Genomic DNA, 19,596 nt, shown 5'->3' with positions numbered 1-19,596 from the left:
AACGCAATTCAGAGGTTGCATTTTCACTTTGAAATTAAAGATGTTCTCCATTGATGTTAGGTTTGCACTAGGATTTTGTGATAGGTGGTAGGATTAATAAAATTGCAAGATTTAAAACTAAAAAATAAACTTGCTTTTGGCTCCACTCTTTGGACATTTTACCTGGAAAATAAAGCTCACACATGAATATATGTTCAGCAACACTTCCAGCTTCGGCCACTCAGGGCAGTGGTTTGAATTTCGGTAAGCACAGACCAATTTTGGCAGCAAAACTTTCGACTTCTTGTTGCAGCATTCACAGTGTTCTCAGTCTGTTCTCAGCTCAGAAAGAAGATATTTGCTTCATCTTTGAATAACTTCACCATAAAGTATGGGAACATCAACTCCTGATGAGTACAGCTCCTCCCCTTAAAGGGATCTAAGGACATAATTTGAAGGAAATGGGAATTCCTTGCCAGATAAATCCCAGAACCACAAGGACATCCAAGCAAAACCCCAAATCCTTTGAGAAAAAAATGCAATCCCACAAATTCGAATGGAATTTGGGAAAGGGCCACTCCGAGCATATATAATGAATGCCCCAATCAGGTTTTGTCACACAGGCTCTATTGTTTCTCTGAGGGCAAGCGTATCATTATAATTCTACAAATGGACAACGTAACAAACAGCAAATATCCCAGGCCACCAATGACAGCCAAGCTAAATATTTAAGCAATGGTCACTTTAGACAAGACCATCATAGATGGAAGGACAAACAAAAAGTCTTGCCAGAGAAATAATAGCTGTGCCTTATAAAAGAATCCAATAGCAAAATTAAGCACACAATGACAACTTTATCTTCATCAGTTAAGTGAGTTAACAGATAAACAAATAGTCCAGCACCAAACTCATGGCACCAAGATGATTTCGAGAAGATTTACATCCAAATCGCTAACCTTGTGGATGTCTCTGTGTGATGCCAAAAAGAGAGCTTGTGTTTGAGAGAGCTGTTACACCGAATCAATAGTAGAGGTACTTGTAATTCATGCTTCAAATTCAGGTGGTTTCAAACTTTGCATTCATGTATAATTTTATTTAGAGAAGGTTGGGATGTTGCTAGATGAAAAAAAGTATTTTACATTTGCCATCTACTATAATTACACATCCAGCACTCAAGTGCAACATGAAAGCATCACCTTCAGCTGACAAGCATTATATACTTGTTTCATTTCCATTTTACATTATGAATTTAGCAGATGTCTTTGTCAACTATCAATGCATCCAGGATTATATGATAATGCTAAGGTAGTGATTTGAATATTTTTGTATCAGTTCATGCATTCCCTGGGAATCAAATCTTTGACCTTGCAGTTTCTAGCACCATACTCTACCACTAATTGAACAAGTATCAGTAATTGAACAAGCATTCATTCATCAAACGAATACAAATATTATTCAAATCACCACCTTCTCTTTCTCATATAATTGTACTCCCTGTCACACAATTAGTCATTCGTTGATGTTACAGCTCATGGCTCATAAAATTGCAAACAGGTTAGATACCTAGGCTATGGGCAACAGAAACTCATTTGCACATTCTTTCCATGTAATAATGTTTTGTGTGAATTTCAGGGTGCTTAAATAATTGATGAGCAAATCTTTCATTTTGTCACCATGATGAAGTGCATTATCAAAATTCTGATACATCAACAGAATTTGTGACTTACTGCATTATGCGTATAACCAACGTTATATCAAAATATCTCTAAACAGCTTTGATTCAAAGAAATGCATTCCATGGGCCATCCGTAAGGCATACACAATAATCAGTTACAAGTAAAATATTTAAGCAACAGTTAAAATACATTATAATTCCTACATATTCACCGAGTGTAATGAATGATTACATCAACACCCAGTTTGTTGTCTTGGATCATATGCCATATATTATATATGTAATGTGTTACTATCCATTATACTTTTTAGAGATATAACAATTACAATGCACTATAACAGTGATAACAACAACTTAATACAATTTATTGCAAAATTATTGTATTATAGGGTATTAAGTGTATATTTATGATGCATTATACTATACATACAGGCTACAAGGAAAGCGTTATCAAGTTTATGAATATGTAAACAAGAACATATTGTGCAGTTTTACAGAGGTGTGCAGTACTGTGTGGTCTGATGGATTATGTGTAAGATTTCACAGATCTCCTCGACCATCATTTCTCACATCAGAGAATCTCAATATATCTCTCTCACACACACACACCCAACACATGCACACAATCCATTACAAATCACTCTTAATTAACTATTTATGCAGAGCCAACCCATAACATTCCAGCACAGAGATCACATTAGTGGAGGAGAGTTTGAGGAGACATGGAAAATATCTCCCTTGGAAGTTTAATTTGATCACTTTATCACTTAAACAAATGAGGTTGTCAAAACCTCATCAAGAACTCCAACTCTAACTGCAATATTTTATCTGGACGTTCTGCAAGCACGGAATTCCTTAAGAAACTTGAGTGCTTCTTTGATTGGAAAGGAACCTCCTTGCACAACTTGTGGAGATGTAAACAACTCCTTAATTCTTTGTGACATGCAGTGGTGTCCAAAAGTTTAAGACCACACTAAAAATCTGGGATTTAAAATTTTATTTAAAATGTACAATTTACAACAATTTTAAACAAATAAAACTTAAAATTTGAAAAATAAGCAATTTTGTAACATTGTCAATGTTAACGTCTTAGTGTCCATTTGATGCACATAAGATGCTCTTTAGAAGATGTTCCAATCATTTTGGGATAACATGGATCATCTGGAGAGTGACTGTGTGCATTTTCCATTTCTCTTTTTGATTTGAAACTGTAACATGTTCTGTTGTGTCTTTAGACTTTTATTTTGAAAGTTTAGTTCCTGTTTCCTTTGTGTCATGTGAGTTCCCTGTTTGTCTTGTGACCCTCATGTTTCATGTGTTGTTCTCATCGGTTCATGTTTCATAGTCTTTTTATCTTGTTTATTAGTTCCATCTTGTCATTGGTTGTCTTATCAACATGTTACCCATGTCCATGCATATAAGCCCTGATGTTTGCCATTGTCCTTTTGTAGTGTATTGATTGTGTAATGATGTTGTTCTTGTTTGTGGTAATCCATCTTAGTCAAGTCCAGCTAAGTCTCTTTGTTCTAGTTTATGTTGGTTATTCACTTAGTAAATAAATACTGCATTTGGGTTCTCACATCATCTCCATTGCTCCTTATTTAGCGAATGACCGAAATGCACCTTATTTTTATTCCAACTCTGAATTTGTGAGTACGCTGGTTTGTTTTCTTTTGTCATTACGTTCTCTCTGTTTCATTCAGGCGTCACTGACTGGCGTGATCAGCGTTGACATGGAAGCCTTGATTATTTCCATGTTAACGCTGATCATGCCAGTTTCCTGCGTACGAGCGGCACATAATCGCAACCTTTACGCTTCTTCTGAGTTTCTCCTCAGTGATACTTCTCTGCACCGGGACTGCTCTACACACGACCACTACGCACAAGCCTATGAACATGCTATCCTCTCTGGATTCCTCAAGGATCTACTCTAAATGACCACTTCGCACACCATCCTTCTTTATGCTGCAGTCGTTGCCGGGTTCCTCTCTCGAAGATTTACCAGCCAGCCTTGCTGTGTTTATATTAATAAACTGATCATTGTTCTCCACACTTGGATCTTTTGTCTCATCCTTACTGACAAACTCCATATAAAACCTCTGAAAGCAAAAAAGTTTTTTTCCTCAATGTGAAAATGCACAATAAATATAGGATTTCTAATGAGAAACTAGCACTATTGTACACTGTTGTGGTCATTGTGTTTATTAGTGTGCCATTTTGCATAAAATGCTCAAATGTAAAAAAAAATTGGCATATAGGATGAAACTTGAGATTTTGACTCAAGCAGGTTTCAATATAAAAACTTTCTTACCAGATGTAGTTTTGTTGACGTTTCTCCCAAAGACAAACTCTGCTGAGAACGATGCCATGTTGTTTTGTCACATGACTCCATACATTGAAAGTTTAAAACTTGACTGACAACCCAGAGTCTTCTGAACTGACATCAGTCAGTTTAAATGAATTTAATTGATGCGTTGCATATAGAGAAGACAAAAACACAATGCCCGCGCAGAAGGACATTCACTCAAATGGATATGTTGAATACAATTTTTAATAAAAGTATTAAAATAAAACAAATGTAAAATTATTGTCTCAGAATTCTGGATCCCAATGTCTATTTGCCAGAAAAATCAGCTTAGAATGTTTCATGTTACCGCCAAACCATTGGAAGCTAGACAAGATGAGTGAAATTATGCAACAGATTTATACAGAGATATGAATTCAGATGCCCCTTTTCATATATGGTGAATTCCCTGTTTTGCGACGGCTCTTTGACCTCATGTCTCATTTAAATGTTGTCCGAGCCTCAGCATCGACTGGTCAAAAAATTATAATCTCACAATACGTTGACAATCAACTGTGACCGCACACTGCCCGCACCTTTGCCAAGTGTAAAGATGTTTTAATATGTGAGTGGATGTTCTCATATGGCAAAACATTTTAATAAAAGAAAATTGGAAAGGAAATAGAAAAGGGCTGTCTGACACCACACTGGATCTTGTTTAGCTATCGCTATAATTTAATTTTACAGTCAATGCTTGGCACAGGGGTCAGCGATCCAGGGTTATTGCAAAATAAAACTAAGACTAAACCTTATTTTACTTTTGTAAACAGAAATAATTAGCTAAATGAAAATCTAAAACTAAACTAAACAAAAACCCGGATGTAATCCCAAATAATGACCCAAAATAAGCAGTATTTGAGCACAATTCAATTCTTTCTCCTGCAATGCAGTTCGCTTGACTTTACCTTTTTTGTGTGACATATGAATTGTGATTTTAATATCATTAACTGATTATTTAATCAGAATGCCCAAAAAAAACATTTAATTGATACCGCAAAACAATCATCTTTTTTTTAGATGATAACTTAATGCCACTCATATGCAACATAAGGTCATGTGACCACAATGAAGCACACTACTTTTTTTCCTTACTATAAAATAAATTATCAGGCAGTATATACTGCATTGAATTCATTAAGTAGGGTACAGACCAGTATGTGTAAGATAACACAATTATCTGCAGATATAAAGTAGTATGTAATGTAGGTTAATTTGACAATTATGAGCAGAGCGTGTGTAGAAAATGACTGGCAGCATACCATAACAGAAAGTGTATATACTGCAAAAATACAAAGATTAGTATGGTAGTATCACATTCCGAACATATCAATGTATAGGTGAATGGAGCAGCGAGACACAACTCAACAAAATCCCTGTTTTGTGCTTTTATATATTTACATGTATTCAGTTTTGTCTTCGTAATCAAAGTAAATGGTAAATTGTCTGCACTTATATAGCACTTTTTTCAAAGTGCTTTACACTGTGACTCTTTCACACAGACACACACACCAATGACAGTAGAGCTGCCATGCAAGGCGGTAACCTGACATTGGGAGCAACTTGGGCTTCAGTGTCTTACCCAAGGACACTTCAGGATGTGGAGTCATGTAGGCCAGGAATCGAACCTGGAGTTGCTGTTGTAGCAACAGGTCTGTTCCCGAGCAGGTTCATTTAACATAACAGGATTAGATCGTGCCTTATACGCAGATATAATACTAGAAGTGTTTCCCAGCTGCCACATCATTCTTACAAAAGCACCCTTTTAAAGCAAAAGCAATAATAATATAGCATTATAATGATAGGGTAGACCAAGTAACAATTAAAATATTTCCTTTCTCGTGCAAGTTTGAATACTAATTATCAGTGTATACATTCACAAATGCATCCTCTCACTATGAGAGAAATTTGAAAGATATATATATAGATATAGATATATATCGATATATATATATATATATATATATCGATATATATATATATATATATATATATATATATATATATATATATATATATATATATATATATATATATATATATATATATATATATATATATATATATATATCTATATATATCTATAGATATATAGATATATATATCTATATATCTATATATATATCTATATATCTATATATATATCTATATATCTACATATATATCTATATATATCTATCTATCTATATATATATCTATCTATCTATATATATATCTATATATATATCTATATATATATCTATATATATATCTATATATATATATATATATATATATATATATATATATATATATATATATAAATAAATGACAGACAGATTGGTAGATCATTATGCAGTGTAAATAGATAGACAGAAAATTATGCAGTGGCAATTAGCAGATTTAGTCCAAAAAATATTGTAAGTGTGTATTTTATGTTTATTTGCATGTGTGTTTATGTCACTTGATGCCTTGTATCAGGGTTAGAAAAACCAAGAGAGGAGTTCCAGCAGCTATGATAGAATTGGTGTATATGCAAGCATTAGATATATTTGAAAACAATCAGAGTATGAAATGTGTCAGTTTATTTAACTTAAGTTAACTTAAATAATGCCTTATTTAGCACATTAAAAGATTGCATGCTACAACAGCATGTACTTGTCTTCACACACTAATGGTGAAAAATAGGGTGTATGTAGGTTTTTGACATTTATTTTGTTAATGGACAGATGACAAAGGTGTCTCATGTGAAAAAAAAATGCATTTTTATTCTAATCAGTATGGGAAAAAGTGTTACACCTGATCTTAGTGTACCCTAATTTCAATAGTAATTTAAAATAAAATATTAATATTGTAAATAATAATTGGTATGACCCATTTTATTTATTTAGGTACTGCTTTAGTTGTCAGGGAGTAATATACTTCATAAAAGTTTATGATGCTTATAATCAGTGCAATTTATCCATGCATTAACTACAATGTAGACAGTCTACATTGGCCTTGGTTCTTAAGAGTCATCTACAGCTGAAACGTGGCAAAGAACATAGTAAAAGGGAAGTGCTGTTTGCTGTGATGTGGCATGTTTTCATAGTTTCCCAACCACGTAAGAGAACACCAACTTTTGAAGGGACCAGTTATGCAATCACACAACCCTCATCACTATACAATTAATCATTAAACATTTACACATTTTTTGTCAAGTTCATCTAATTTGGATTAAAATCTATGACACTGAAATAAAATAAATACAAAAATCTGCTGAAAATCAAGCCAAGACTAAATGCAACTGAAAATAATTGGTGGAGTTTGTGTTTAAAATTACTTTCTGTTCAGCCAGTGTTAATGTTAATAACATGCAATAAATATCTAAAGGCCTATACATTATTTTATACAGAAATATCTATTAATAATCTATTAATGTTTGTATAGGCCTATATATATTATTATATCTACAATGTTGTATAAACTTTATATACACAAAATAACAAATGTATTGTATAAGTGTTTAGCTATAAATAATAAATACATATAATGATTAAAATAATATTAATATTCTTTTATGAAGATTTGGATTATCTTTTCGCCAGCCAAACGCTACGGTGCTGATCATGGTTTAAAGTATTGATTTGAGTCTTTGAGATCAATTCTCTCTTAAGATATTTTAATCTAAACTGCTAAAGGGGAATTATCACAATTAGAAGATCTGCCATAAGTCATATCAACTCAGATGTATTGAGCAACATATGAAGAATGAGCCCATTTCTGAAACAAACATGCGAAAATAAACTTAAAATACAAATATTAAATGTTTAAAAATATATATATTAAAATAAAAAGCAAATAAAAATGGCAAAATAATGATAACTATTTGTTCATGTCATATTTGATGTTTAGAGAGAAGTATCTCAAGGATTATGAGCTACAAATGACACAAATCCTTCAAAATAATCGGTTCTATTTCAAGAAGGCTGAGATCGAGAAGTTACCAACAGTGAAAATGTTTTTCTCTTTATCTGAGAAAAACAAATATAAAACTTCCTGTGTTTAGTCACAAACGCTGTCATGTCTGTAAAGGAGAACACAAGATAGAGCTCTGTGATATGTTACTAGCGCCCTCTAGTGAACAATAACAGACAGTGAGGGGAAGCTTTATTTAGGGCATATGAGAAACACATGAAAGATTCAATGAGCATAAAATTGTTTTTATGGTGGTTAAGAGCATTAACTCCCCAAAATATAATGTAGAATAAGCTGTGTAGAAATAACTGTAATGCTGCCTTAGAATTTGACCAAATGAAGGCATCTTATTAGGCATTATAATGTTAGGGTCGTTTCTAGCTTTTTTATTTTACTAAAAGCTGCAAGTAAGACTCAGAGAGCTGTTATGGCTCAATTAGACAGTTATAGGGTGCAACTAAATATGATCTGCCCCCATATGCTCAGAAGCAGCCCTGGTTGTAACTTACACTTGAAACAGCCTTGATTTTGGAAGCGCACCTATGATGCTTTAAAGGCTGCTTAGGAAGGCAGCTCACTAGAATTTGGAACAAAGCTTATAGTCAACTCAAAGAAAACAAATGCAAAATGCTTATAAGAGAGGTTTTATTAATATATATATTAATGCTTCTCCCTGCTCCCTATCAAAGTTTATCATCCTGATATCCCACAGCATTCCTGCTTCAAAAAAAGCACAAATGAAACATTTCGGTAAATGAACAAAGCTTTATATCTGGAGAAAACAAATCATTGTATGACAACACCAAAATCTCATTGGAACTGTAAAGCGTGGTGTGTAACAGAGTTAATGGTGCTTCAGTAAACGTATAGCTCGCAATCACTGTCCGACCAGTAAATTATACAGTACAAAGAGAGCATTTGAAAATGAACAAAAACCCAAGCAAGCTGATGGGTCATGCAATTGACAATGAGGTTAATCATTAACAGGGTGAACAAGAATCTCCTCGTTTAAGAGGGCAGAATCAAAGTCCTGACCTGTATTTGATTAAACTGTTGTGATGTGACTGAAACAGGCCGTTCAGTCTACATAAACTGAAACTATTTTGTCTTGAGGAATTGCAGATTTGGTTTACATTACTGCCACAAAAAGACATTCCTCTAAAAGTGCTTCGATGCCACATATGCTGCCCATTAAACATGACTGTTTGTTTTCTAATGATTAACATGAAGATCAGTGCCTATTTTATGAAGTTTGAGTACACCCCAAGAACATTACAAAGGGTTTAACTTAAAGGAATAATTCACACAAAAATTAAGATTCTCTCATCATTTCCTCACCATCATGCCATCCCAGATGCGTATTACTTTCTTCCGTTGAACACAAATGAAGATTTTAAGAACAATATCTCAGCTCTGTATGTCTTCACAATGCAAGCAGATGGTGATCAGCACTTTAAAGCTCCAAAAAGCATAGACAACCATAGTAAAAGTAATCTATACATCTCCAGTGGTTAAATGAATATCTTCTAAAGCGAAACGATCACGCGGCCTCTTTTGTGACACAATTGCGTTGGCATGTTGTGCAATATAAAACAAGACATTTTGAAAAACCTTTGAAGAACCAGTTGTTGTAAATACAAGGATTTGATAGTAACCAGTGACACTAGGGCTTTGTTCTCACTGCAGGAAAAATCAGATTTTTTTTCTCTCAAATCTGATTTTTTTTAGACTTTAGCTACATGTGGACAGATCAGATTTTTTGCTGTTCAGACTGCAGTCGCTTGTGCAAGCATGTCTACATTAGTTGCCAAAGTAATAATGCAAACTTGAGTATGTTCACCATGCATGAGTGTTTATCAATGGATGTTTTTCATGAGGGCATCCAAATGTTAACTGTAACAGATAAAGGACGGGCAAGGAGGAGAGGGGAACTGACTGAACATAATCAAATTTAATAAGAAACTCAACATAAAACAAACAAACAACCAGAAAACCACGCAAAGCACCTGTGTGCGTCTCTCTCGAACTGCGCCTCCGGCTCCCCTTTATCTCGCTGATCAGCTGATTCCTTGCTGGCAGTGCCTAGTGCGGATCATCACATGCCCTCATCCTCATCACATTAACATATTATTTACAGAAAACGGCTTAAAAAAATAGGAGAGGTGGCATATGCAATGTTTATTAATGCTAGGTTCAGAATTGTCCCATTTTTGTCAGACATCCCGTATTTTATCCCATACAGGACGCCTATTGTTCTGTGACTTATCGGGTAGCAGATGCCCCCTAATAAAGGTTTTATGATCCATAGTAAAGCATAAAAAGGTCGGACAGTGAGACTTTTGATCGTTGTCCTTTACTGAAGAACTCAAAATGCTCAAGTGTCCCTGTGGAGGTGAGGGCGTGGTCGAGGCCCATCTGGGGAGAGAGAAAGCGGTAAGGATATCCACCCGAGATGGATTCTGACTAATTACCATCTCTATGTTCACAATGAGAGTCAGAGGAGATAAAATGACAGCCAGTTCACAGAGAGAAGTGACAGACGGACAGACCTGAGTCTTCATGTCTGTCCCCTGAGAGAGAGAGCCTTGTGTTGTGTGAAGCTGAAAAGCAGACTGTTCATTTGAGTGATGCTGAAAAGCCTTCTTGTGTTTTGAGTGAAGCTTTACAACGATTGCTGGTTATTTGTGAATAAAATGGACTCATGTGAACCGGTTCCCACTTCCTTCTTTATCTGCCCAACCTGAACCTTTGTTACCATATTCGCACAAGACATTCAATCTCATCGCGCTGTGGTGGCTTGCAGCCGGTGTGGGTTAACGCACCTTTTTCGCGCATCTCTTCCAAAGCCAATTTAGAAGAGTTTTGCACTGCTTTGGATGCTCTGTAACATATACATGACATATGGATGCATTCCGTTCAGAAGATATTCCCCTTTTAGACTTAACTTTACACTTTCAAAGGGCTGAAAGGTTTCAAAAATGGTCATTCAGAACTCAAATTTTAAATCCAAATGTATTGAAAATTATGTGTAACGATCCTACAGCGTGGCTATCATTATTGGTTTGTCTTCTAAATGTCCTGTGAAGGCATCATTTATGCCATTTGGAATGCAGTACATGTCTTCTCATCACAGCACTTGACAAATTATGAAAAAAAACACAAGAAATCTGATCTGCTCGTTCAGATTTTAATTGGATTCCAAATCACCTACGTACGTGATTTGGATCAGGCTTGAAAAATCTGATTTTGTGTTTCTGTCCTGTTTAGACTACTAAAACCTAAATGGATTGGAGTCAAATTTCACACAAAACATTAACCGTAAAATAATTGTACAAATTCTAAAACAAATATAAGAATAAAAAAATTTAAAAGGTGTGTTTTGCGACAACCTCATTGTCTCAGTTCGTTTTTCTGCCTGCTTCTCAAAGATCTCGGCCTGAATGAAAGAACGTCACCTTCAGCTCAGCCTTGCCAAGATCCCAGCCAACCTGTTTGATGGCAACAACCTCAATATTTATCTTGGTTCAGCTATGCTAACGTCAACCAGGACAGCCCGGAAGTGGTGGTGGATGACCAGTTTAACTTCACTGCCAACGTCTTATCAACCATGTGGTCTTGCAGGTTCGTGCTTTACAAAATCAGGAAAATCATCCTGTCTGAATATGCAGCGCAGCTCCTGCTCCAAGTTCTGGTCATTTCAAGACTGGAGTACTGTAATGCCCTGTTGGTCAGTTTCCCATCTAGCATAATTAAGACACTGCAGATGGGAGGGTACACGTGACCCCATGAGAGGAGCAGATGTGTCGATTGCGAGCTCTGCACACTTTGCTCATTTATTTTATTTTTATGTTAGAATCAGGTGGAATTCGATACACCCAGTGGCACATTTGCTCTTTGAGCTAATTATGGCAAAGAAGTCAAAATCATCGGGCTCTGGAGATATCAAAAGACACTTAGGTGTTCAAGATGAAAGCCCCGACATGCCTGCAGACCGGGGACTCGACTTGGAAATTCAGCATCAACTGTCCAACATGCTTGTGATGCTGACGAAGGTTGTTGCTAACTTGGAAGATCTCGCTGTAATATGTCGATCGATTACAGTGAAGGAAACAAAATTCTCTGAGTTGGTTACAAGAGTGGCAGATGTTGAGAAACAGATTGATATTCTGGAGTTATCGGAGAGGAAAATAATCCGCTAATCTCCCCGCAGAATAGGAGCCGCAGGAATAACATCCAAATTGTTCCTGAGCATGAGGAGGGCAGAGGTATGATGAAATTCGTAGATGTGCTCTTCCTGAGTCTGTTCGACATAACAGTCCATAAACTGGAAATCGAGCGAGCTCACAGAGCCCGGCTCGCAATTCCGCTGAGCCAAATTTCTGAGATCATCTGGTAAAGATCTCTTGCGCCAGGTGAGGAGCAAAGGAAAGCTTTCTTGGAAAAATCACAATATTTTCTTGTTCCCAGACTTTGCTATTTCGACAAGAGAGAAACGTGATCGGTTCAAGGAAGAAACACTTACATCAACGGAAGATCTCTTTGCTCTGATGATTCTTGCCAAACTTAGAATACACCAAAGATGGCCGCAAGGTATATTTGTGTGCAAAACAAGCATTGTCTTTCATAAAAACAATGGGTAAGTAACCATTGGGTGTTTCCCATGTGAGCGGATTGAGGAAGCTAAATTATTATTGTTTATTTTTGTATTGGTTCCGTCTAGCGGCTGGAGTTTGTTTTGTTGAATGACACTCCAAAGGGCTTTTGCATTGACAGAAGTTCGCTTTTACACTGAAGTTTTTGGCTAGATTGAGAATGGACACTATGCGTGACCGCAAAATATCCACATGCCTACACAAAGGATGACTTTTACAAAGTTGACGGACTGAGAAAATCATGGTATATATTTTTATGCGGCCTCCGAGTGAATTTGACTCTTGACCATCTGAGGAACCAGCATGTTTTGTTTGTTTTTGTGCTGGTTCCACCTAGCGGCTGGAGTTTGTTTTGTGGAATAACACTGCTTCGGGACATTTGTGGATGAATCTGTTCATTCCTTGTGCTTATGCCTCCTGTTCGTTGGAGTTTGTTTTGTGGAGTATTTTTGCGGGACATTGGAATGATTACATCATCTGCACTCATAAACAGCCGGCTCACTAAACATTCCTTTGTCTGTCTGAGAAAACTGAACTGTTTTATATTGGCTGGACTTTGTTTTGTGGAAGAACACACCTTCGAGACAGTTCTGTGAATGAATCTACACTTTATTTGTGTGTATTCTGCCTATTGGCTGGGTTAGTTTTACATAGTATTTTCTGTTATGGAATTTTGCCTTACAAATTTGTTAGGCAAAATTGAGCAATCCGACAGCAATCGTGGGGGCTCTCATAGGCATACATGGACCTTTTGAGTTTAGAGGGATTGACACCGGTTGGCACTGTCGTGCGTGGGGTTAATGCACATTTTTCTTTTTTCTGTTTGTTTTGTTCGGGGGGAAGTTTGGGGTTTGATTGTTGCACTAATGCTGAAATTGTGGTCTTTATAAATTTATTTTTGACACACACTCTATTTTTTCTATTATATCAAAATGTCAAATGTTAATATGAGTGGGTTAGCTCTCATCTCTCCACATGTAATGTGAATGGGTTGGGGCACCCCATAAAAAGAAGGAAGATTATTTATTTTATTAAACGTAAGAAATATGATAGTGTTTCTTCAAGAAACTCATATTTCCCCGTAGGAAGCTGGAAAATTTGGGAGGATATGGGGTGGACATGTTTTCTTCAGTGCTGGCTCAAGTAAAAGCAGGGGAGTCATTATATTGATAAATAAACATCTACAATTCAAATTTCTCAAACAGATTAATGACACATTTGAAAGTTATTATTGTTCAAGCTAAAACTCAGGGGCAAAGGCAGATTTTGGCTAATATTTACGCAAATAATGCTGATGATCAGGGCTTTTTTATAGATCTTGAAGGGATGTTTCAAGTCGCTGGCACCCCTCATGATTTAACATTGGGAGGAGACTTTAATCTTTTGATGGGCTCAGTCCTTGATCATAGTGGAGCAAAAGTGTCTAAGCCCCCTCAAGCAACATTGACGGTTCACAGGATGTGTACAAATCTTGGGCTTACAGATATTTGGAGACTTTTGAACCCATCTGGTAGGGACCGTACATTTTTTTCATCAGCCATAAGATTTATTCTAGAATAGATGTTTTTTTTTTCATCTGTTGTGGCTTGTTCAATTGGAAACATCTTCGTCTCAGATCATGCCCTGGTGAGTTTAGAGGTGCTGCCACATACAGAGAAAAATAAATCATATAGTTGGCGCCTTAATGTATACCTTTTGCAAAATCCTGATTTCCAACAAATGTTAAAGTCTGAAATCAATGTGTATATGGAGACCCACTGGTCCTCAGTATCTTCTGTGGGTGTGGCTTGGGAGGCACTTAAGGTGGTTCTTAGGGGTCAGATCATACAGTAAGCCTCATTCATAAAAAAATCCAAAGCACGAGAACTTGTGGATTTGGAAGGAAATATTAAAAGTGCAGAGGCAGAGCTGAAGTGCCATATGTCATCTGATGGCCTCGGAGAATTGACCCGATACTATTGTCCCTAATATAAATTACTATTGTTTTCTGGATTTTTTTTTGTTGTTATTCTGTCTCTCACTGTTCAAATTAACCATTACAATTATAGACTGATCATTTCTTTGTCAGTGGGCAAATACTTTGAGTAGAGAGACTCTTTCTCTAACATTCCCTCAGTGAAATCTGCTGGTCGTGAAATTTGTACCTTAATTTTTAGCCATTGATCTTAATAATGCTTTTAAAAAGTTCTATCTTGATCTTTATAGTTCCATGTCTTCGTCTACTGATGAAGATATTAAAAACTTTCTGGAACCATTAGAATGATTCTGAGATAATCTTGGAGGAGCTTGGCTAAGTAATTAAGGCATTGCCTACAGACAAGTCTCCGGGGCCAGATGGTTTTGTGGCTGAATTTTTTCAAAATCTTATGCTACAGATCTGGCTCCACTTTTGTTAGAAGTTTATACAGAATCATTAAAGAATGGAAAGCTTCCCCCAACCATGAACCCAGATTAGTCTGATTCTTAAAAAGAACAAAGATCCAAACGAGTGTAAGAGTTCCCATCCAACTTCCCATCCAACATTTTTTAAGTTAAATTAAAAAATGTTGTCAAAAATTCTGGCTAACCGATTAAGTTATGGCATTTCTTATTCATATAGATCAGCTGGGGTTTATTCAGGGCTGTAGCTCTTCTGATAACATTAGGTGTCTAATCAATATCATGTGGTCAGTGACGAATGATCAGACTCCAGTTGTGGCCATCTCACTTGATGCCGAAAAAGGCGTTTGATATGGTAGAACGGGATTATCTTTTTAAGAATCTGGAAATATCTGGTATTGAAAATACTTTTATTGGATGGATTAAGTTACTTTATAGACACCCTGTAGCAGCATTACAAACAAATTGGATTTTTGCTTGATATTTTACTTTGGATAGGGGCACTCGGCAGGTTTGCCCTCTATCCCCATTATTGTTCTGTCTTGCCCTGGAACCACTAGCAGCATAAGAAAGGAGGATGATTTTCCAGGGGTGATGACGGGAGGTGTGGCACATAAGCTTTTACTTTATGTGGATGATATTTTGTTATTCGTCTCCGACCCCACTAAATCTACGCTTTGCCTCCACAGAATTATAAATTCCTTTTTTAAATTTAAATTAAATTTAAGAGTTCATTGGTCTAAATCCGAAGCTTTGGCTCTGACTGCATATTGTCCAGTAACTGCTTTACAGCCGGGCACCTTTCAATGGCCCAAACAGGGCATTAAGTATTTGGGTATTTTATTCCTAGCAAATTTATGTGATTTAGTCAAGAGTTAATTTTGATATGGGTAGGTGGGCTTCATTACATTTATTGATGATTGGAAAGGTTAATGTTATTAAAATTAATTGTATTCTAAAATTCAACTATCTACTACAGTCTCTCCCTGTAGATGCCCCCTTCTCTTATTTCAAGCAATTTGATAGCATAGCCAAGTCCTTCATTTGGAATGGAAAGCGTCCCAGGTTATATTTCAATAAGTTACATAGGCCAGTTGACAAAGGTGGGCTAGGCTTATCCAAGAATTAGTTTTATTATTATGCATTCGTATCAGACATTTAGCTCATTGGTCACTTCCACCTGAGAGAGACTTTCCCTGGTTTGGAATTGAACAAAGCTCTTGCCCCTATTTTACCATTACAAAGCCTTTCTATTAAACTAACCAGAGAAGTTAAGTCGCACCCCATTATCTCGCATCTGAACGCAGTATGGACAAAAGTGTTCAGTGTTAAATTCATACATTTATTTATTTATAGCCTCGAGCATATGGCTAAACCCAAAGTTGTCTATTGTTGAGTCCCCTTTCTGCTGGTCGGAGTGGATTGTGAGGGGTGTTAATACGCTCGGTGACCTATATGAGAATGGTGTGTTGAGATCGTTTGAAAATTTGGTCTAACATTTCAGCTGTGCCATCTGCTCTGTACTATTTTTGGGTGTAGCATACACCCCCCCCTAAAAGGGCAGATACTCTAGAAGTGGTGATTACTGCTTTTGGAAAAATGTAATGAGGCATCAGTGTACTACTCCTTGTTAATTCAGAGTCTGGGGGATGGAGCTTTAACTTCTCTCAAAAGGATATGGGAGAGAGATATAAACTTGGTATTCGAGGAGGGGGTGTGGGCTAAGATTCTAAAAAAACATCAGTTCTACATCTAGAGATTCAAGAGTGTATCCCCTTCTAGATTGTATAGACTTGGTCTTAAATACACACCCACCTGCTGGTGATGCCAATCAGAAGACGGGGACACAACCCATGTTTTTTGGGGATGTGTTAAAATACAGGAATTTTGGTTGAAAATTCAAGCATTTATGTGTGATGTGTTGGACACACAATTTTCATTTTGCCCCAGACTCTGCATTTTGGGTGATGGGAGGTCATTCATTTTGGGGATAGCCACGTGAGAGGTTGGGCCCTGGCCGGAGTTATGGTGGCCAGGCGAATAATTCTCAGGGGTGGAAGACGGCTAGGGCAACCTCGTTTCGGGAGCGGTGCAGGGAGATGAGAGGTTTCAGCATTATATTAATTCATATAACTGATTCTGTATTTTATGTTGTGTTTATTGTTTTGTGTGGATGGAATCCATAAATGATAAAAATTTTAATAAAAAAAAACTCGCGTCACCCCACTCTTGATTTCACATCACTGGCCACCAAGGCTTTGACTGTGGCCTTCAGGACAGCCAATGGAACAGCACCCTCTTCAATTCACTCCTCCAGTTCTCCATCCCAACTCGCTATCTGCGGTCAATGAATGAGCGGAAACTGGTGGTCCCACCGCAAAGAGGCACAAAGTCTTTTTCACAATCATTCACTTTCTCTGTTCCACTTTGGTGGAATGAGCTCCACAAGATCTGTTGATACAATCTCATCATTCAAGAACCAGCTGAAAAAACATCTGTTTCACATGCACTTAATCCACACTAAATGCACTAACTATTGAACAATTTAGCCATTCTGTGCAAGCATCTTTACTACTCCAGCCACTGTGAGGACTTGGGCAGTGCGATACTGAATATATTGTTGACTTTTGTCATTTGTAATCACTTTGGATAAAATTGTCTGCTAAATTACTAAATGTAAATGTTTTAAATGGTAGACAGGAGTTTCTTCTGGTTTCTGTTTAGTCATCCAATTTTAGTTATTTATTTGCATAAAGAAATTACGGTAACACTTTCAATGGTTATAATGCATAATGCTATACCTTTAACCTACTCTTACATCTGTACTGTACTTGATGAACATTCCTTCACAATTTATGGTACTTCATCTACCACCATTATGTACATCTTGAATTTTCCCTCAAACTCAGTTAAGATTCTGATCATGTGAGAACCTTTTGTTTTATTCTCGAAAAATTAACCATGAAAGAAAAAAAAAAGTTTAAAAAAAGGCAACCGCAAACTTTTTTCTCATTCTCATATAAAGTTAATTAGCTCAAGTATAGACAGCTTGCTCAAACACTAAATACAGATTTCTCATAAACAAGCAGCGTATTATTTTAAAGGCTACCAGCAAATGATTAAAGCTGCCACTGACTCCATGCATCGCTTCTAATACTAATGAGTTGTCAATTGCACAGGCTTGTTTGTTCCCAGTAGTTGAATATTAAAGGGGGCAATATACACTTTTGAAGCACATTTCATTTAGATTGCATACAATTCAACTATGACGTAGTACTTTCGTGGTACTTTTTGGACATGTTTAGTCACAGTTTGCTTTCATTTTAAAATGGAAAGGAAAAAAAGCAGCATGAATGAAAGTCAAACTGGCTTGGAACAAGATGAATGAAGACATAATTTTCATTTTTGGGTGAACTTTTCCTGTTGAGCAAGTGTTGTGTAAATGTGGGAGGTGGACTGTCACAATTCACCCCCTGGTGGCAGTCATGATGACCCTTCAATTTGTTTGCAAAGGATTGCATTGTATGCGCAAGCCAAGCAACTGCCTTTGAGATGAATGGGATAGCTAACGGATAGCTCTCTACAGGGGTTACAGATCTTTGGGTGTAAGAAACGTATTGTCTTCTACTTTTCTATCAATGCATAGCATCATCTCTCACCTGTCATGGAGTTCTCAGATGTGCTCAGTTGTTCCCTCAGTTTGTCCACGTCATCCGGATGGACCTGCTCAAACAGCGTGCTGCCAAACCACTCAGACTGCGGCTGGTTCAGAACGGGAGTCACAGAGTCCGACACGTAGATAACACGACCCGTCTCAGCCGCCACCACAAACAGAAAGCCATCGGCTGCTTCCAGAATCAAGTGCTTCAGTTCCTGTAACAGTAAACCAAGTGTTTCAAATTAAGTTTAAACAAAGATTTGTGAACCCTGGTGACAGATTTTAAAAAATCTTTTTAAACAGACTGGTTCTGAACTGGAGGGCCCTCAACTGGGACGCAGGTCTGTTTGATATTTGGGTAAGGATGGCGGAAATAATGTAAAATGCAAACAATAAAGTACAATAATTTGCGGTGTGTCCAATCAAACTCTACAATATTTTGTTGGAAATTCATCTGTCACTTGGGAGAATCAAGCCAAATTAAAGGGATAGTTCACCTAAAAATGAAAATTCTCTCATCATTTATTCACCTTCATGACTTTCTTCAGTAGAACACAAATGAAGATTTTTAGAAGAATATCTCAGCTTAGTATGTCCATACGACTTAAATATTTATCTGTTTCTCATCCACACTTATTATATTGTTTCTGAAGATATGTATTTAACTGCTGGAGTCATATGGATTACTTTTATGTTTCCCTTATGTGATTTTTCGAGCTACAGTAGTCTGATCACCATTCACTTGTATTGTAAAGACCTACAGAGCTGAGAAAAAAATCTTCTCAAAATCTTTGTTAGTGTTCTGCTGAAGAAAGTCATACACGTCTGGGATGGCATGAGGGTGAATAAACGATGAGAGAATTTCCATTTTTGACCATCCCTTTAAGTAGATACCAATATAAACAGGTTAAGTGACATGCCCTGATCCTCAAAAAAAAAAAAAAGAATGAATAAACAAATACAAGGTCAAAGAAAA

At 36.6% G+C, this 19,596-nt stretch overlaps 1 protein-coding gene across 5 annotated transcripts in view; it reads right to left on the bottom strand.

Moving 5' to 3' along the window:
* Nucleotides 1-19,596, bottom strand: part of arnt2 (aryl-hydrocarbon receptor nuclear translocator 2) — a 146,052-nt gene that overhangs the window by 92,813 nt on the left and 33,643 nt on the right. For all 5 annotated transcript variants that reach the window (XM_052144219.1, XM_052144298.1, XM_052144359.1 and 2 more), the window contains one exon: nucleotides 18,622-18,835. In XM_052144219.1, coding sequence (XP_052000179.1) covers nucleotides 18,622-18,835 — 214 coding nt within the window. The remainder of the gene's footprint in view (nucleotides 1-18,621; nucleotides 18,836-19,596) is intronic.

This window comes from Xyrauchen texanus, chromosome 1, assembly GCF_025860055.1.
Source record: "Xyrauchen texanus isolate HMW12.3.18 chromosome 1, RBS_HiC_50CHRs, whole genome shotgun sequence".
Classification (NCBI taxonomy): domain Eukaryota; kingdom Metazoa; phylum Chordata; class Actinopteri; order Cypriniformes; family Catostomidae; genus Xyrauchen; species Xyrauchen texanus.
The sequence above is the reverse complement of the archived record's forward strand: the minus strand, read 5'-3'. Positions and strand labels throughout refer to the sequence as shown.